Source organism: Zootoca vivipara, chromosome 5 (assembly GCF_965207765.1).
Source record: "Zootoca vivipara chromosome 5, rZooViv2.hap1.1, whole genome shotgun sequence".
NCBI classification, from domain to species: Eukaryota; Metazoa; Chordata; class Lepidosauria; order Squamata; family Lacertidae; genus Zootoca; species Zootoca vivipara.
Window position 1 is genome coordinate 76,394,254 of NC_142588.1, and position 19,417 is coordinate 76,413,670.

General features: G+C 45.1%; 1 protein-coding gene and 1 non-coding gene across 3 annotated transcripts in view; both read left to right on the forward strand.

Moving 5' to 3' along the window:
• TIPARP (TCDD inducible poly(ADP-ribose) polymerase) overlaps positions 1 to 19,417 on the forward strand; it is a 30,848-nt gene that overhangs the window by 10,191 nt on the left and 1,240 nt on the right. For both annotated transcript variants that reach the window (XM_035133175.3, XM_060274458.2), the window contains exons 3-5: positions 14,619 to 14,787; positions 15,893 to 16,074; positions 18,234 to 18,503. In XM_035133175.3, coding sequence (XP_034989066.1) covers positions 14,619 to 14,787; positions 15,893 to 16,074; positions 18,234 to 18,503 — 621 coding nt within the window. The remainder of the gene's footprint in view (positions 1 to 14,618; positions 14,788 to 15,892; positions 16,075 to 18,233; positions 18,504 to 19,417) is intronic.
• TRNAV-AAC (transfer RNA valine (anticodon AAC)) lies at positions 11,257 to 11,329 on the forward strand. The gene has a single exon. It is a non-coding gene; the product is annotated as a tRNA-Val (tRNA).

Below are 19,417 nucleotides of genomic sequence, written 5' to 3' on the forward strand. Positions count from 1 at the left end.
TTAAAACAGAAATGCCTTCCCATGGTGGCTTTTGACCAGATACGTTCTGACATTCTTTCATTTGTATCTCTGTAGCTCATTGCCAAACCCCAGGGTAAAGAACCTTCAGGCTGTAATCCACTTACCTGGACGTAAGACCCTGCAAACAAAGTGGGGCTTGCTTTTGCGTAAAACCCTTATAGTTTGCACTGTGATGGGGTTCTAAAACACCCGCCATATTGAAGGACCTGAGGAAAATACCTAGGGTAGATACTGTTCTTCAAATGCAGAGTGCCATTGTTCTATTTCTTCCTTTCTTTTCTTATAAATTTAGTTTTCAGAAATTCAGAGTTAATTTTTGGGGACCAACACTTGGCTGTTGTGCTGTTTGGTCCCCATGCTCATCTCAAGACAGATACTCATCTCATGCAGCAGAATGAGATTTCCTGAGTTGGTAGGACAGAAAGATCTCGTCTGCAGGTAGAAAGTTAGCACATAGTGAACCCCCCTGTCCTTGCTGCACTAATTCTCTGCTTAACTGGACTTCTCATATTCTTATATTTATTCTGTTATAAACAAAATCTGCCCTTATTCCCTTAAGGGGGTATACAAGAGCCCTTGTAGAGTCCTTTGGAGGTTCTCCATCAGTAGGGTAAAATAACAGAGGCCAACCAAAGAATATTGAGAAGCAAAGCAGCTTAATAAGCTTGATCTTGACTGTTGCAACAGGGTGTTCTCTCTCACACCCAGGAGGAAAGAAAAGACGCAGAACAAAAGCACGCCTGCCCCTACATAGACATTTTAAATCCCCCCTCCAATCAGAGCCACCCCTAGAAGCGTCATGCGTACATCACAGAAGGGGTGTAGCCCAAGACCACCACCCCCAGACACGTCACACCTACATCATAGAAAAGGGGCATTCTATGACAGGAATAGAATAGATCTTGTCATTGTCCCCTTGCGGGAACAACAAAATTTCTCGATTGCTGTATCAACTCAATTAAAACACTCCACATGAATTAAAATACTAATAAGCACAATTCAATACAGAATGGAGCGTGGGTGGCGCTGTGGGTTAAACCACAGAGCCTAGGGCTTGCCGATCAGAAGGTTGTCGGTTTGAATCCCCGTGACGGGGTGAGCTCCCGTTGCTCACTCGCTGCTCCTGCCAACCTAGCAGTTTGAAAGCACGTCAAAGTGCAAGCAGATAAATAGGTACCGCTCCGGCGGGAAGGTAAACGGCAGTTCCATGTGCTGGTCTGGTTTGCCAGAAGCGGCTTTGTCATGCTGGCCACATGACCTGGAAGCTTTACGCCGGCTCCCTCGGCCAATAAAGCGAGATGAGTGCCGCAACCCAGAGTCAGACACGACTGGACCTAATGGTCAGGGGTCCCTTTCCCCTTGTGACAGAAATCTGAGTCCTGCCAGCTCCCTGTTTAAAAAAAAACCCTCCCCATTTTCTGTGTTCACAAATCCTGCCTTGGGCACATTTGAGGTGTGAATAGGGTGAGCCTGTGGATAAATAAACACAGAAGAAAACAGGATTTCACACTAACACAGTAGCTTCCCAAGCAAACTAACAATACATTATCTGCATATTGATAAGCCAGGAACTTCAAAGGTCCTTTCCTGCTGAGGAAGAGACATGGTCCAAAGTCTCAAACCTGGGAAACCACACCTTTTGTTATAATCAAAACCATACCTTTACAGGGAGGTGTAAGCCCCTACAGTCCAAAGACAATTGTAAGGATCTTCCCATTTCCTCCCTCTCTGCAGAGAAATATCTGAGGTCAATTTGGGAGAGTCAAAATGGCTACAGGACTGCCCTCCTGCACATGTTTGCTTGGCACATCTATGAACATTTAATAAGACCTTAAAATTCTTACAACAGTACAGAAGAACATTTTTTTTAAATGCGCCTGGAGTGATAGTCCATTTTCTACAACCTTAAGGTTTTTCCACCTGTAGGTCCATCTCCCTATGAAACACTTCTTAGTTTCGTTTTCCTGCATTGGAAGAAGTTCAAACCGGTTTCGTTTTATTCCATTCTGCTAATCAGCTTTTCCAAACGGAATGCATTGCTGTTCTAGCAACATAAGGTACATATAACTGCTGTCGAGGTCATGAGTTTGAGGTGTCCTCAAAACTTCCATGAAAAGAAGTGGGTAATAATAATGCCCAATATTATCAAGTTCGTGCACTATGAATCTCTCCCCCCCCCCACCCCACTTCCAACACAGAGTACATTCTACGTGGGAGGATTGCATTTTGCATTCTTTCTATTAAAAAAAAATTGGTTCTTAAATCTAGCTTCTTCTTTTAAGTCTGCATGTTTTTCCGCTCCAAACACACTTCTTGGAGATGGGAGTTTGGCTTTGCTTTTGAAAGTTGTAACGGAGCGATCTGCACAGCTGTTGAAATGAAGGAGAATAAGCCCTTATGAATAAGAACAGATGAATTTTGTGGTGTTTTCTCTATCCGCTCAGCTGTGTACTTTTGCCGGGTGTGTGTATGTAGGGGGGTGGAAGCAAAATATCTAAACAAGAAAGAGGTGGATGACTGCTGATTTCCGGTGTTCTGAGTTCCAGCGAATTCTTGGTATCCTCCCCCCAACCCCCTTTCAAAGCCTGTATTTACATATGAAGCAAATATCTTGTGTGGATCTGGGGAAGCTGGAAAAGGCACGTGTAGAAGAGGAGTTTCAGGGGAATTGTCAGCAGACTCCTGTTTACTCCTGTTACTATGCAGATAAGATTGAGGGGGGAAGCAGCTGTCACCTGGCTCCAGGTCTAGGTCATCCTGTTCCTTGGGCAACATACCGTGCCCTGCTCACAGGAAAGGAAACTGCACATACCTGTAGGTAAACACAGCAGCAGCAGCAGCAGCAGCAGTCAATCAGGCTTATTAACCCTTGATTAATAATACTCTGAAGCAGTCTATGCAGTTTATGATAATTGCTGCCCCCCCCCCAAAAGGTGGGATGGCAGGCAGTTTCCCCCCAGGTCTGTTTCTTTACACACAAATCTTACCCCGGTTGCTGCAGAACCATCATCACCCCTTCCCACAACTGCTTCTCATCCAGGGCAAGTGTCTCCTTGCTACTGCTGTTGTTGAACAGGGGTCTGCAGCCTTTTTCAGCCGTGGGCCGGTCCACCGTCCCTCAGACCATGTGGTGGGCCAGACTATATTTTTCGGGGGGGGGGATGAATGAATTCCTATGCCCCACAAATATCCCAGAGATGCATTTTAAATAAAAGGACACATTCTACTCATGTAAAAACATGCTGATTCCCGGGCCGGATTGAGAAGGCGGTTGGGCCGCATCCGGCCCCCGGGCCTTAGTTTGCCTACCCCTGTTGTTGAAGCTTAGCTGTGAAGAAAAGTGCTTGGAAAAATAAGCAGTTCTGTGCTCCTCAACCTTTTGGGGGTAAAACGGGAGTTCCTGCCCGCTCCCTTTCTATGTGATCGGGGTGGTTTTCCATTGTGTTTATTTAAAGCACCTAGAGACTGTCATTGCAGCGAGTTCAGTGCAGAAGCAAGGGGTAGTTATGTTCAGATGCTTAAAAAAAAACATACTTTCCATTATTGCAAGACTGTGTCCTTGTGGTAAATAGGTTTCCTAGGGTTGTTGTTATTAAATTTGTATACCACCCTATACCCGCAGGTCTCGGTACAGATGAGGTGAGATTAAGGGTGAGAAAAATCAGACAAGTATTTGCAAAGTTATTTGTGCTAACAGTTCTTGTCAGCCTCTGGTAGCTTTTGGATGGAAAGGTCAAAGGCACATGTGGACCAAGAATATACACATTCTGTGCCAGTTGCATTGAGGTTTCTGGAAATTGAGATGGTTAAGAGGGGTGACTGTGGAGAGCGGGCAAGGAGGAAGAAACTGGAAGAGTGCTCTGTAAGGCAGAGGAGTGCAGGCTTTTGATCCCCGAAAAAAGCCAAGTTTACACTGGCCATGGGTAAAAAGGTATGGCGCTTCTGCCTTTGCCGGAATGGCCAGCTGTGCCAAGTGACTTATTCAGTAGTCTGTCACCACTCCTCTTTCCCCTTAGGCTCTGGCTGGGAGGGAAAAGCTAGGGCTATGAAAATCCAGTTATTGAGAATAAGAAACCAAAGGGGAAAGATGGAACTGTACTTCAGGGATGGCCCTCCAGATGTTTTATGGGTCCAGCCAACAACGCCTATAAGCGCCAACCAACGTTGGAGTTGCAGTTCAATCATGTATGGAGTGTAGCCCACTGGCTACCTGTTTTAGGAAGCTGAGCGAGTGTTGAAAGATCCCACCCAGGCTAGGTAGGATCAGCTTGCTCAGGTTGTAGACTCAGCACGTAGCATTTGTCAATGGTCAAAGGTAAGGGACACAGCAATAAAGGCAGCACTGTTCTGTATTTATGGTATTTGCAGCCAGGTGGCTTTGACTGACAGGTTGGGTGCCTGGCACAGCTCAAGGGCTTGGCTGTGCACATGTGGGGAAGATAGACTAGACACAGTTTGAGAAGTTAAGAGATAAGTGACCAGCATGTTGATTAACACAGAAGTTGCCCAGCTTTGGCAATAGACATACCGTAATCTTAAAGAAGGTGTGGGAGGTTGTGGAATGGGGGAAGGCTGGATAATTTGTATGTCTTAGAACGCGATCCCCAAGCAGGACAAATCCAAGTCACCAGGGAGAGTTGGGAGCCTAGGGAAGGCTTCTCTTGCCTTCTGTATGAGGTTCTATAGCAGATCCTGCATCACACAAAAAGTGCATCGTTACTGATATGGTGATGTCTGTGAAGCTTGGGCAGAATTCTGTATCAAGATGCACATGAAGATCAACATAGCAGCCTAAATCTGGGCATGAGCTTGTAATGTGAGGAACCAGCTCCATCTTTATTCTAATACAAGTGTGTTCCTGCCATTATGAATTCCTTGGGCAGATAAATAGTTTGTATATTTCTTTCAGCTTGACTAACCAGCCTGTTGGATAATGCTTAGAATAAATCATTTTATTATTGGATTGGAGACTACTTGAAAAGTGACTTTATATTATAGAGAGGCTATAAAACCAAAGTTGTCAGTGTTTGCCAGATTCGGATTCGAACGAACGAAATGTATTAACACCTTCCTGTTCCTTTTGTGTTTCTGATTTGGGGAATCCTTCAATTCTTTAAAACAAAAGCTTTTTAGGCACACTCTTCATTTTGAAGAGCACAAGTTGGGTTTGGGAAGCCAGAAACTCTGGGAAACTGCCTTTTCAGTACCCTGTGATCAGGACTGCACTGTGGCTTAAATCTTATGCCAAGCAAAGATGGATTCTGTGTCCTATAGAAATACCGTAATGTACATTTCCACAAATGGAAGGCCTTCTCCTTTTGCTCAAAGGCAGCAAGCAATTCTGTGATCTTTGAGCAGAAACAAGCTCATGCCATTTGAAATCTTCCTGAGCTCTCCCCTGGATATGAAGCCATTGTCAGGTACTGCCCAGTCTCTCAAGTTTATCTGTGCAAATGCATACACCATGAAGACTAAAAAAGATAAAATTAAAGTGCTGTGCCTAGTATCATATTCTGTTTTTCTGTGGCTTTGTGTAAACTATGCTACCCTGCCCAATGAAGCATTCTTTTCTGGAAATCGCTGCATGACCATGAAAACCAACTTCGTTTCAGTTAGGCCCAACTCTCTTTTTGGAATGATGAGTATCGACGACAACCTATTATAGCAAAGAAGAGTTTTGACTTTGCTGTTATTCAAGGAACTCGGTTTTGTGCACTCTGGTTGTAAAACCTAGTTCTCCACTGGCCCACTCCTGCTGGAGCAGGAACTTTTATAGAAAGCTCATTTGCTAGCGCATTATTTCGACAGATAACGTTGAGCAACAAAGCATGCATGTCACTTCATGCAGAGAGGCGCTAGCCCCCTGCCCAGTGTTTGCCAGTGCCCTGGGAGCTAAAACTGACTCTAGCCTACGGGAGATGCTCACAGCCAGGAGTTGCACTAGAGGTGGGGGACTTCTTTGGCTTGTATTTTTGCTGCATATAAATAGTTACTGTTGCTAGGCGAAAAGGGGAACAAAGGGCTTTGTGAACCCTTTTCCAAGAGTGATTAAGCAAAACTTCACACTGTGTGTTGTGTATGGGGTGTTTTCTCCCCCCCCCTTCCTTCGGAACTGCAGTGTGTTTACTCCAGGCACACAACCGCTTGACCAATGTTGATGAATCAATGCACAGTCACCAGAGTAAGGGAACAGTTGTTCGACTGCAGCTGATGAGGCATGGTGCCCTCTCGTCCCACGTCAGGAGCGTTCTGACCGGGAGACTGCAGTTAAACATTCTGTGCACCCAAGACATCCATGTGACGGTGGCCTGACTTTCTGTCTTCATTGACTTGGCAAAGCCTGTAATGAGTTCAAACTTTAATGAAAGTTCAAACACGCTTTCTCCTCCTCTGTTCCCCCCTCCCCGCCCAGAATTTGCAGATTAGGAGTCATCTTGGTCACATTCATACCACATTTTAAGCACTATGATTCCAGCAGCCATAACCCCCCCCCCCAATTAAATAATTCTGGGAGCTGTAGGGACTCCTCCCTGTTCACCCACCTCACAGTGATACAATTCTTCTTTCCCATGGAACTCTGGGAAAGATAGGTCTGCTAAGCGGAATGGGAGACTCCCGACAACTCTCAGCACCCATTGCAAACTGCAGCTCCCAGAATCCTTTGGGAGAAGCCATTGCTGTTTAAAGTGGAACCATAGTGCTTTAAAGGTATGCACCTTACTTAATGGGAGGTTCTGTATATGGAAAAGTCAGATAGATCCGGTCTTGTTGCAGGCAGGGGTCACAAATACAGTTGAATAAATGAATGGCGTAAGCAGACATACATGGCTAAAAGAACTTGGATGCCCCTCTATAAATCGGTTTATATTTTTATGACTCCTACGGCATTGAGCTCTTAGAATGCTGCCAAAAAAATGCCTTTTTTTCTTCCTTTCTGAAATCATTCTTCCCTCCCAGAAGCTGCTGATTGTTTCTCCATTAATTTTGATGTTGGCTGGCGAGCGTTTTTCGTTAACTGTATAATAACTGGCGATGAGCGCAAACTCTACATGCCATAATTCTATGGGGAAAATGGGATTGGTTGTTAAGGCACTCTAGGAAATGCAGCTGTGTGAGGCGAGGAGGTGGTCTCCCTAACAACTACCAGCACCAGGAACAAACTCCAGCTCCCAGGATTCTTTGTGGAGAAGCCATGACTGTTCAAAGTGGTATCGCAGTGCTTTGAATGTACAGTATAATGCAGATGAGGCCTTTGTTGACTTCCTCCAGCCCCTTGAGTTTGGGCTACTTGCTGGCAGAAAGGGAATTCCCTACCAGCTGGAGGAGTTACAGTGAAGGCATCTCTCGCCTGCCAACAACATTTCACAGCCCAGGTGAAACCAAGTGGGTGTTCTTGGTTGATCTTTGAAAATCGTGAGGCATGAGGAAGGAAGTAGCTTCCTTAAGTATGCTAGGTAGGGCTTCAGAAGCCAAAGCCACTTATTTCAAATGTGGCTACTCCCGGATGAGTTGTTTCTCGCTTCCCAGAACTTGCAGCCGTATTGAATATTTTCTGCTACGACACACTATGGCAGGGAGAACATTTCCCTCCACAGCCAACCTTGTTTCCAAGTGGGTTGAATCCCTCTTCTCTCCTGTTTTGCTTTTAATTTCCAGTTGGGAAGAAACAGGCTCTCCTGAGCACTAGTGTGCCTGCTGACTAACATGTATTGACACAATGCTATTTCCTGACCTTAGTGTTTTCCATTTTTCGCTTGTTCCTCGGCTTCTATTTTCAACCCCCCCCCTTTCCCCATCCAAGCAAACATCCATAGTGTCAGCGGAAGCTCATTCCAAAACACTGGTGCAGCTTTGGCTATTTTAAAACAGCAAACTATGCTGGTAATATTTGTACCACAAATCTTAGCACCCCTTTGGTTCAAGTCAGGTACAGATATGTCATGGGATGGGGGCCAAGAGGAATGCATTTTTAGCACTGTGCCAGAGTTATTTACATGTGTCTAAAATTAGATGAGCATAAAACATGTGGCAACCTCTTCTGGAGGTTTTTTTTTTAAGTGAGTGGGTGAACTTCAGTACAAAATACAAGTACTGTAAGCAAAATTCTTTGCCAACAGCTAATGTGAGATTTTCTTGGGTGTCATTTCCTTACCGCAGCTGCTCTGACAAACCCATGGCTTTGTGACTCTTTCCAAACCAGATATTCAGTGGGGCACAGCACTGCTAGACTTCTGGGGCATTTCCGCCCCATAGCCCACTGCAGACCTTTGCACTTGTGGCGTTCAAGAGTTCTGACTAAAGCTATGCAAGCAAATGCTTAAGAACTGAGGTGGCAACACAAAGTTCATCTTCTCAACTAGTCAAGTTCATCCTGTCTACTAATCTCTTCTACTTAATAAGGCGTATGGAAACAGCCTTCCTTCAGAAGTGTTTGTGTGTCCTAGGTAGCACCACTGACAATTCCATTTTGTTAGGACAGGCATCCCTAAACTTGGCCCTCCAGTTGTTTTGGGACTACAATTCCCGTCATCCCTGACCACTGGTCCTGTTAGCTATGGATGGTGGGAGTTGTAGTCCCAAAACAGCTGGTGGGTCGAGTTTGGGGGTTCCTGTGTTAGGACATTTGAGGTGTATTCATGCAGCCCATGCCCCCAGCATGCCTCTGTGTGCTTCCCTCTCCACCTTACCCCAAACTTGCCCATGCTCCATATACACGTGTAGAAACTCCCATGACCAGGAAATTTGGGAAACCAATGTCAGCTTGCTCAGGATTCGCACAATGCACCTCCTTGAGAAGGCATCACATCATTGCAGTGTACTGAGGATGGGGGGTGGGGGGGTGGGATCCTTGCAGTCACACAAGGAACTTCCCGGGCAGAACGGCACCCCCATGGCAAGTCTTCTCCAGCTGATCTCAATTGTGCTGAAAGGTGAGCACACAATTTTAAATAAAGCTGACATCTACTCTCATGCAGTTAGGCTTCCTTGTTCATCCTCCTCTGTCTAAAACAAGTTCTTACTTGCAAAAGAAAAAGAAAAAGTCTTAATCTTACATGTTTCTGCTCTCTTCTAAAATCCCTTGCCTATCTAGAAAGTACTTAATAAATTTTGCTACGGGCACACATGAAAAACAACAGTCCGAGCTCCCAAAGGTTGGAATTGTAGGTGAGTTTCCAAAGAGGCTGTTGCGTAGGCTGTAATATTAAGAGATGATAAACCTGGACTCAAACCCCCTGAGGATCCGAAGCATAAATTGCAAGAGTACAATATAAACCTGAGTTGTTCCCTTGGAATGTGCAAGCAAATCAATATTTATCAAGTCTCACTAATGCACTTGTCAGATTAAATTCTCAAATATCCCATTGAACATGCAGTGGGCTTATAAAATATGTAGACTTCGGCTATTTCTCCATCTCAACCGGCTGCCAACAAATGAGACAATAACATCCCAGTATGCTTTCTGTTTTAATATTCCGAACAGCTTTATTGAGGTTGTGAGAGCTTCATATTGAAGCAAGCATAGGAATAATTTTATTACTGTAAATCAGAAATATAATACTCTAAGAGGAGCTGGTGGAATAGGCTCCTCCTGGTGATTTTCAATAATAATAATAAATTATTTATGAATTGGGTGGCTTGGTAATGTGGAGGTACCTCTGTAAAGTCACTAGGGAATTTATTAATCTTTGGCCCCAACCTTTCTTTGAAGGACCTTATATCATGACCCTTTTATCCATCCAACAACCCTATCTCTGCTGCCCTATCTCTTCTGGAACCTTTGGGGAATATTGATCTCCCATACCTGTATTTATTGAATAAAATCATGCAGGCTTGTAAATAACTACTCATCCGGCTGCCTACGATTAAGGGTGACCCTCGGGCAGAGAGGGTGGCATTGCTAATTGTTTTCATTCTGACACTCAAATGTTAGCTGTGTTCAAGTTTAAAACTTAAACTGCTGCTACTGGTTTTTAGGAGCACTTGAGCTTGTCTCACACTCACGACTCAAGGCAGCGTGAGTGGAAGAAAACTGCGGAGCAATTTTGCAGCACATTTGATGGGCACAGGTGTGCATGATGGAGGAACGTGATGCCAATTATACTTGGAGAATTCATTGTGGTGTAATCCTTAAGACATTGGTCTAGATTCCCACTTAGCCATGCAAGTTACCGGGTGACCTTTGGCCAATTACACCCTTCTAGCCTAACCTACATTGCAGGCTGATTTTTTAAGTGAGATGAAAAGATAAAATGGACAAGAAAGAACCATCTGTGCACTCTCTGGCGGTAGGATAGGATAGGATCAAAACGTAATCAAATAGCAGCGTGCAGGGCAAGCTGTCCGCAGAACACCAATGTGCTTGTTGCTTTTTAAACTCTCAGTAGCATTGTGTAAACAAATCGGGTTGTTGAGTAGCTAGCATGAACCCTGTACCGATCTACATTTTGTAGGTACAGATTTAATGATACACTTGCACGGTGCTTTGTTTATCAGAGCTGAGTAGAAATGCATGTTGCTGAAATATGTAAAGGCTCCCAGATCTATCCAGTGTCGACTGCTTCTAGCCACAAAGCTTTGCAACCGGTGCTTGTAAAAGAAGACATGGCACTTTCCATTCCCCTAGCGTGGGAACGGGATGCTCCCATAGGGTTAATACTCAGCAAGCCTAAACAGAGCAAAGGTTTTCTGCGAAGCTAAAATAAGGCTTGGAAATGTAGTAGTAGCCTGAAAATGGATAATGGGACCCTCACTTCTTAAAGGCCTTGTTTGTTTGCAAATTCTCAAAGGTGATTCCAACATGTTTTGTATCCTCGGGGGTGCTCTTTGAAACTGCATCTGTGTAAACGGGCACATGCAAAACTGCACTTGCTTATGTACATTTTTTGCCGAAAGCTTTTCTGTAACACGGACCTGGGTGCAGAAGGTTAAAGGTGAAAGAGGTCCGTTGCTGTTGGTTCCGTGTTTGTAGCTGACTTTCCATCGCCAGTGTTCTATGTGCCTTGGAAAAGTTTTGCTTGACTTTCCATACCGGTAGTTCCAGTGCAAAAAATCAGTGTGAAACTATTTATAACCAGTCAGGTGACATTTGTTCTGCGACCTGAATTTGGCCTGATTTGACTTGTGTTTCTCGACACTCGAGACTAAATGAAAACTATGTCGGGAATGCTGTTTTCACCTAAGCTATGCTGAACCCTGTTCCAAAACTTAACTACCAAGTAAGAACATAAAATAGAAGTTTCCGTAGTGTAGTGGTTATCACGTTCGCCTAACACGCGAAAGGTCCCCGGTTTGAAACCGGGCGGAAACATAAAAGTTTATGGGGACCCAGGTGGTGCTGTGGTTAAACCACTGAGCCCAGGGCTTGCTGATCAGAAGGTCGGCGGTTCGAATCCCTGTGACGGGGTGAGCTCCCATTGCTTGGTCCCAGCTCCTGCCAACCTAGCAGTTCGAAAGCACGTCAAAATGCAAGTAGATAAATAGGAACCGCTACAGCAGGAAGGTAAACGGCGTTTCTGTGTGCTGCTCTGGTTTGCCAGAAGCGGCTTTGTCATGCTGGCCACATGACCTGGAAGCTGTACGCCGGCTCCCTCGGCCAATAATGCGAGATGAGCGCGCAACCCCAGAGTCTGTCACGACTGGACCTAATGGTCAGGGGCTTTACCTTTTAAGAACATAAAAGCACCTGTTGGATCAGGCCCATCTACTCCAGCATCTTGTTTTTCTCACTGAGGAACCATATGCCCCTGGAAAACCCACAAGCAGAACCTGAGCAATCTTAGCACTCTTCCCCATTTACATTTGCAGACATCAACAGCTAAGCTTTCTGCTCACCTGTGATTCCTAGCGACAGGTCTTCAGAGGCATCTTGCCTTAGACTGTGGTTGTGGTAGAAGAAAGCAACTGTGACTGACAGCCACTGATAACTGTTTGTCTAATACTCTTTCGAAGCCATCCAAGTTGGTGACCATCACAACCTCTTGTAGGAGCAAATTCCATAGTTTATTTTTGTTTTAATTAAGGATTTTCCCATAGTTAACTATGTGCCATGTGAAGAGATGCACTTCTTTTCCCATTCCTTGAATCTTCCAAAATTCAGCATCATTGAATGTTGATTCATTCATTCATTTAAATTTATATACCGTCCTATACCTGGGGGTCTCAGAATAAAAGCAAGATATAAAACCACATCATGCCTAATAGAAATAAAAACAGTAGCCCAATACCCCCCCCCCCAAAAAAAAACCTTTAAAAAAAAGGACATAGGATGTAAATCGGATCAACCAAAGGCCTGGTTAAAGAGGAACGTTTTTGCCTGGCGCTTAAAGGTGTATAATGAAGGTGCCTGGCGAACTTCCTTGGGGACAGCATTCCACAGACTTGTTCTAGGATTATTGTGAGAGATGTGTCTGCTCTTGTTGCACCGTGACATCAAGAACTACGTACTTAATACCCATTCCAGCATATGATTCTGGACTTCTCTCTGCCACTGCCTCCCCATCAGCTGTAGGGCAGTTGTAAGTGCCCCCCATGGTGTGGCACCCAGTGTGCACCCCCCCCAAAACTACGCCTCTGACCCATTCAAAAACCCTACAAATAGCATCCCTAAAGTTGCATGCTTATAGGGAATGCGGCTGGGGAAGTTGTCTTGCCAAATCAACCGCAGTTTACATCTTGTAACTGGGGAAAAGTCAATAGCTTTTGCTTATCTCTTCATCTTATCTTTTCACCTCCCTTCTTCCTGCACAGGTGACTGAAAGAGAAGTTTTAGCAGGTGACTTGGCAACAGGTGCGCGACACCTAATCGAGCTTGCACTTCCCCATTTGCAAAAAGGTTTCCTTGATAGCAGAGCTAAGTTGCCGCAAAGAAGTAAAGTCCACCAGTAATTGCGGGTTATACATTAACATGTGGGTGATCTGGAGCACGATGATCTCTGCTTGCCTGTGTGTGGAGTGCTCTCTCTCTCATTAAATCTCATGGCACAAATGGATCTGTTTTAACTTTAGGAAACTTTAGGAAAAGCAGCTTCTTTGCTGGTTTTTATGCATCTGATGACGTAGGCTGTTGAATAGAAAGGTTTGTGCCACAGCTAGCATGTTAATTACTCATAGGTGCCAGATCCCTTCTTCCTCCTCACATATTGTAAGCATTCCCCCTCTCCCCCCAATACAGCAGCCTGTCTCTCTTCTTCCAAAACGCAAACAATATTGGCTTTCTTCTCTGTCAGCAATTGAACACTTTTTCTTAATAGAGCTCCCCGCTGGGTTATTGCAGAAGGAAGTGCAGCAAGGAATGTGGCGCTCTGCCCTATTTGTCCTTTACAAACCACCTGCTTTTTTTGGAGAAAATATGTAGCAGTTGAGGGGATGTGGCAATCTCATTTACTGCTGTTTCTGGTTTTTTTGAGGGGTGGGTATTGTTTTTATTGTTAAACTTGGTGGTGCTTTTCTTCAGTTGCGTGTGCAAGTCACCTCGGGATGTCTTGCATCGGACGGCAAGCGTATGATCATAAATTTGGGGGGAGAGCGTTGGCTGCTGCCCTGATCTAGAGAACAACACTAGTGCAGTGCAAGGAACCTAGCATGCTTCCTTTGCCCCCGTTTCTCTTGCGCAACGGACCACATGCCCTGTTTAACTTTGGCAGCAGGGAAGAAGCACTAAATGGTGGTGTTGTGAATGAATTGGAGCATTTGACTCACAAGGGTTTTTGGTTGCACCTGGTTCCTGTCTGATTAGCATTTAGCATCCAACTGATAACTTGAGTAGGTGTGTAGCTTTCCAGCAAAAATTATGCATGATTGCAGAGTGAGGGGGAGGAAGGTGTTGTCCCAGAACTGATGCAAGGAAAATCCATCTTGCCCAAGAATGTTCTCCCTGATGTGTGGGGCAAGGGCATGCAAATTCTACAAAGTCTGCATCCTGTTTTGTATTCATTTTTCTGGCTTGTATTCCTTGCTCCTAATAGTTCGCTGCTACACACACACACACACACACACACACACACACACACACACACATTTGTCTCTCTCCCTGCACAAAACCCAGTCGGTCAGTTCTGGGAGCCAAATGAAAGGATATGCAATTGACATACATGCTCTTAATGTAAATAACTGCTGCTATGGTGTGCAGGGAGGTGTTTGACCCCATTTCTACACACACACACACACACACCGTGGTCCCAGATTTGAAACACCCGCCCTCCCCAAAAAGCAGCAGCAGCCGCTGCTGGAGGAGAGGGTAATTATTTGCGACGGTGCTGTGGAATGAAAGGATGGTGCCCAGCTGGTTTTGTCCTGATCTTCCACAAGGCACTTTAAAAAAGTGGACGATTAATTTATTAATAAATTGCTTATATGCCCCCGGCTTTTTGTATCATTCTCCTCTTCCTCCTATTACATCATCACAAGAACCCTGTGAGGTAAGTTAGGCTGAGAGGTTGGTTTTGCGGAACCGTGGGTCGCATTTGGTTTGCCTCCCAATCTGTAGAAGGAAGAATGGGCAAAGCTTTGCAACTGTTGAAACATCATAACCTCCAGTCGCTTCTTGAATGGATAGGGAATACTGAGTTGTTACCCTTTGCTCTTCTCCCTCCCCACAGGGGCCATGAGTTTTTAGTCGACTTGAATGGTTTGGCGCTCTATGACACGACTGAATTTGACCAGCTGAGGAGGCTGTCTACGCCTGTGTGTACAAGTTCCAGCTCCAACTACTACACCATCTGGAAGTATTTCTGCAGGGATCATTTTGGCTGGAGAGAATATTCAGAGGTATTTCCCCCCCCCCCACCGTTGCCCTTAAGTTTCAGGAATAATGTTGGGGTGTGTGGATGTGGGAAGCCTTGGTTCATGATGCCCCCCCACTGTGTGGTCTTGGTTATAAATCACCGTTAACAAGCCTAACCTGCTTTGCAAGATGCTCAAGGATAAATGAAAAGGTTGTGCGTAAATTGGTAGCTTTTTCTGTATCCAGAAAAATAGCTACGTGTGGAAAGTTTTGGAAGCTCAGTGGGACTTCCCAAATCTGCTTAGCCCCCAAAACTGCTCTTGGGTTTTTCCAGACTTTCCGGGGCAGATTTGGCAGCAGGGCACAGGTGGGTGAGGAAGAGGAGAGGAAGTATCCATTGACCAGTTCAGGGCTTGTCAATGTTATGCACTCCAGATGTGGCTGGACTCCCAACTCGCACCAGCTCCAACCAGTATAGCCACTGGCCGGGGATGATGGGAGTTGCCTTCTAGCAACTGTCAGATCTTAAGGGAGTGCTGGGTCGATAGGAAAACACTTGTCATGTTCGCAGAAATAAGACCTTGTGCAACTGCTTACCATAGCTGCCAAGTTATCCCTTTTTTAAAGGGATTTTCCCTTATGCTGAATAGGCTTCCTCACGAGAAAAGGGAAAACTTGGCAGCTATGCTGCTTACCAGTGTCCCTTCAAGGAACACCCAATTGATGCTTAACACCCTTAACTTTCACAAGAGAGGTTTAAATACACATGTATCCTCTCCTTCCAGAAGTTCTCCAGAAGCTGGAAGGAGAAGCTGGAAGGAGTTTAAATATGCATGTGTCCTCTTCTTCTGGAAGGTCCCCACCTTCCAGAAGCTGAAGACTGGAAAGGCCATTGAATCTAATCTGCTTCTGCTCAGTTGTTCCAACTTCCATTTCAGTGTGGCGGGGAGGGGAGGGGGAGGGGGGTTGTCAACCGTAATCCTTCAGGATAATGCATATAGTCGTACCTAGCACTATCTTTAATGATAGCAGAACTGGAAAACCCTGCCGGAAAAAAAACCAGTGGAGCGAAACCAAAAGTATATTTGCACCGGTGGCGTGGGATTATTAATTTTTACTTGGTTGTTTTTTTTAATCAAAACAAAACAGCCTGTCGTGCGATTGATAGAAGAAGCCAACTACCGAGGGCTGGCAGAGGTCCGGTTTGTTACGTGGCACAACCGTTACGTCCTGAACATTAAAGATGGCTTCCAGCAGAATTCGTGCATTCGGAGAGAAATCAAGAAGAGACCTTTTTTCCGCTCCTGTGTGATCCTCATGCCATACTTGCAGTAAGTGATGGGAATCCTTTTCAGCAGTGACCATTATTTTGGGGCAAATGGACGTGGGTGAACCCCCCACAACCCCCTTGCTAACGCTGAAGTGCCTGTGTTTCTTTATTGAGAGCTCTTGACTTACTACCCAAATGTTAATGAATGGCCACCTTCTGATTTTTCGGGTGGGCTTAGCTGCATAGCATCATGCTTTAGATGCATCTGATTTATCCAACTTCTGTGTATGACCTCTGTGCTTACCATACTCTCTTCTGGGTCCCTCGGCTGTATTAAGGGAATTTCTGTTCTGATATTCCTTGCATTATTTCCCTGGCACTGTACAGGAGATGGGGAGCAGCTCTGGAAATTTTGCATCAGTGGGCAATTACAGCAGTTGCTGCGTGAACCAATCAATATGACAGGTCATCGGGCCTTTTGGGATTGGATAATAATTCCCAGGAGCTGGTGCCTGACCCTGCTGAAGCTCCTGTCCTTTTCAAAATCTGCTTGCTGATGCTCTGTGGGTCAGAGGAACGGCATTGGGTGGAGTTTTGCCTTCGCCCCACATTATAGAGGCTTAGGAGCCCTGTTGGTGGTGGGCTGGGCTATCTGGCTAGCTCCAAAAGAGGCGAACCTCCTTTAGTATGGGTAGTTGCTGCTTCAAAATTAGTTAACGGGTCAGCAGCTATGTAAATCTGTTCTTAGGAATCACAAGGTCTTATAGCACCTTTAAGGACCAGCTGTTACTGCAGCCTTTTGGAATATAACCCTTGGTCATATGCATCCCTTGGGTTCTGCTCCACAAGACTTTTAGGTCACAAGAGTTGCATGTGGTTTGAAACTACCAGAAATTCAGCAGGGATAAAACTGATCTAGGGTGCTTCCCCGCAGCTGGAAGTAGAATGGCAACTTGGCTTCAAGGCTTCTAACTATTCTGTAGCCAAGTGGGCATTGCCCCTTCCCCAAATATTGGAAGGAGGTGTAGTTCCCCCCCCCTCCATTGGGCCATTATGTGTTTGGGAGAGGATTAAATACTCCCATTCCCCTCACTGTACTTCTGGTTGTCCTCTGCGGTTTAGGGGAAACAGAATGGAAGGAGATGCTATAAAGGCAATGCCGTTTGGAAATTGAAAAAGTTAGTTGTGGACAGAGTTTCTTCCTAGAGAGGAGAGACAGACCACAGAGAGGAAAGTGGCTAGATTGGTCAGAACATCAGCACGGTGGGCCTTTTACACGTGGGGAAATTGTGCAGAAATTCCATTGAGCCCCAGTGTAGTAGCAGCCTTGATGAAGTCCATTGCTGCTGTTAGCCAACCAGCTTTGAACACCTGGTGTTCAGGTTTTAAATACACAGAAGTGTGTTCCGTGGTCTGTGCTCGTGGGACCTCCTTGACGGCAGGTTAATGTTCCGGGAACTGTGTCTCCTTGTAGGAGGGGTGGGATTCCTCACCTGGGACCAGCTTGAGCAGATGCAGGAGCAATCACTAGGACAGGCCATACGCATCGAAAACATGCTGTGTTTCTACAGCACGGCGTTGCAAGCCCAGTGAAAAATCCCAAGACGACTCTGTGTCCGTGGATCCCAGTAATATTATCATACGAGCTGCTGCTATTTATCCTGGTGGTCGGTCCTTTTTGCCCCTAGCTTTCTAAATTAAAAACTTAGGCTTGAAGGTATAATGGTATATCATGTGATTGTTCCCAAGTACAACCCACAACCTAGATAACTGACCATGATGTTCCTCCTCCAGTCTCAGAGGCTAAGCGATTTAGCGTTGTAAGATTAAGCCAATAAATTGTATCAAACGGCAGTAAACGCATCAATACTTTGAGACTAGACTACTGAAGAAGCCCTGAAAACATAGGGAGCGTGCTATCTGAATATCCATCGGCTGGAAACCACAGGAGGGGAGAGTGCTGTTGCTTTATTTATTTTATTTTTATTCATTGAATTTATATCTCCCCTCAGTGGGCACCTGGTTGGCCACTGTGAGAACAGGATGCTGAACTAGATGGGTCGTTGGGTCGATCCAGGAGGGTGGTTCTTATAGTGAACAGTTGCCCTGCTCCAAACAAAAGAAATCTTGTTTCCAAATACTTCTAAAAGTACATATTCAGATTACTGTTTTTTCGTTGTTGTTGTACTGATCCAATATCCCAATTTCTCCCCACGTCAGGACTCTCGGTGGCAGTCCCACAGTACCCGTGGTGCCGACAGCCGACTCACAAGTCTTATCCCCGACTGCCGTTCCCTCTCCAAACTTCTACCCTGAAACGTGGGTCAGCATGGATCCAGCTCAGGACTTCGTCCAAGTGCCTGTGTCAAAGGAAGACAAAAGCTACAGAACCATTTACAATCTCTTTCATAAGACTGTGCCGGAGACCAAATACAAAATTTTGAAAATACTGCGAGTTCAGAACCAGTTTTTGTGGGAGAAGTATAAGAGGTGAGCCCAACGCATATATTAACAATTCTCCTCCTCCTTATTAATTGGGGGAAACCCTCCCCGCTTTCGTCGGGGGAGGATCGTTGAGTTGGAAGGGGGTCCTCAAACGTCGTCTGGTCCAACCAGCTGCATATTGCAGGAAATCCAGTACTGCAACTACCATGTAAAATGAATTGGCCCAGTTGTGAAGGGCAGTTTTATTGTTAATACAAAGTGTAAGCATTTTGTTAAAAATGAGTCGCTGTTTTGTGTACCCAGTCAAAAACACCAGAGTCGTGGGAGCGTGTTTGATTCTGGCTCTCATTGTTAGGAATGCTAGCAAAAGCCCAGAAATTGCTCTGAATTTTCTACCATTGTCACTTCCTGTTCTACCATTTTTGGTTGGGGTTTTTTTGTTTAGTTTTTTTTTTAGAAATGAGAAGTCCTTTTGTTGAACCTGGCAGCTCAGGACTTTGAGGAGTAATTGTTCCTTTTGGAGAGGTCTTAAAAGTGAGCAGCTTGAATTAAAATTTGCTGGCCTCTTTCTACATTTGCTAAACCAGGGACACATTTTGCTGCAAGGGACACTGAAGCAAAACTATGCAGGGTGGGGAGGTGACCCATTTTCCAGTCTAGGTGGAGGGTTTTTTACCTGTGCATCAGAAAACCAGAAATCCCTGTGGTCCTTGTTGCTGTAGCTGTGGGAGAATCAGAGCCCTGAATGCTCTCCCATGTAAAATACTGCTTGCTGATAGTTAGTTAGTTAGTTAGATAGTTAGATAGATAGATAGATAGATAGATAGATAGATAGATGATAGATAGATAGATAGATAGATAGATAGCTTGCACAACAAGGAAGGGGAATGTGCGTGTGTTCATGTTCTGGGCTAGCCTTTCCCTAACACTACTAGTATAGTATGTGTAAGAAGGCACTC